Source organism: Poecilia latipinna, unplaced genomic scaffold, assembly GCF_001443285.1.
Source record: "Poecilia latipinna isolate Pla-1442-1.1 unplaced genomic scaffold, P_latipinna-1.0 Scaffold1870, whole genome shotgun sequence".
NCBI lineage: Eukaryota > Metazoa > Chordata > Actinopteri > Cyprinodontiformes > Poeciliidae > Poecilia > Poecilia latipinna.
The window spans coordinates 1-889 of NW_015114486.1; the positions used below are offsets into that span (position 1 = coordinate 1).

Below are 889 nucleotides of genomic sequence, written 5' to 3' on the forward strand. Positions count from 1 at the left end.
AGGACATGGAGGACAAGGAGGACATGGAGGACATGGAGGACATGGAGGACATGGAGGACAAGGAGGACATGGAGGACATGGAGGACATGGAGGACATGGAGGACAAGGAGGACATGGAGGACATGGAGGGGACACCCGGATCGGTCCTCCAGGAATGTGACGGGTGATGCTCCTCTTTCACCTGAAGGCTGCGCCTGCAGAAACAAAGCATCACCTGTTACCGGGCAGACTCCGGCTGGAGGGAACCCGCAGGCTCCGCCCCTCACATCCGGTTCTGACGGATTCAAGAGTTCTGGACTCACGGCCCGGTCCGGCTGTGATCAGAGCGCCAGGTGAGGCTTCCTGAACGTCTCGTTGGTGATGGAGAGCCGGGTCAGCCGGGCGCCGTAGAAATCCACAATGTAACTGGACCCGTCCGCCGGGCCCACCATCTGCAGAACAGGGGCTGCAGTCAGGGGTCTGGTTCTGGTTCTGGTTCTGGTTCTGGTCCTGGACTTACCTGCATGGCGATCAGGATGAAGTCGATCAGTGTCCCGATCCCACAGAATCCCACGGTGCAGAACTTCAGCAGACCTGGAACACAGAACCGCCTGCCGGGTCAGAACCGCCGACCCGTTTATCAACAAACATTACTAATAAGTAATTAAAGGCGAAATATGACTAAAAATAAAACTAACAGAAAATAAAATTAAAATATTTTTTTTACTGATAAAAAAATAATTACATGAATAAAACATCAAATTTTAAATAAATGAAATATCAATATAGTTAATATTTAACTCCAAAAAATAAAATAAAGGAACAAAAAAAACTAAAAAATGTAAATATAGCAAATAAAACACCAATAATACAAATCAACAATAATTATTAATTATCAGAAACTATAAAA

At 46.2% G+C, this 889-nt stretch overlaps 1 protein-coding gene across 1 annotated transcript in view; it reads right to left on the reverse strand.

Moving 5' to 3' along the window:
- Positions 1 to 90: 90 nt before the first annotated feature.
- The window catches only part of tm2d1 (TM2 domain containing 1), an 11,704-nt gene continuing 10,905 nt past the window's right edge, over positions 91 to 889 (reverse strand). The window contains exons 6-8 of the mRNA XM_015014981.1: positions 500 to 573; positions 303 to 431; positions 91 to 194 (exon numbers count right to left, since the gene is read on the reverse strand). Of these exons, the coding sequence (XP_014870467.1) occupies positions 321 to 431; positions 500 to 573 (185 nt within the window). The 3' untranslated portion in view covers positions 91 to 194; positions 303 to 320. The remainder of the gene's footprint in view (positions 195 to 302; positions 432 to 499; positions 574 to 889) is intronic.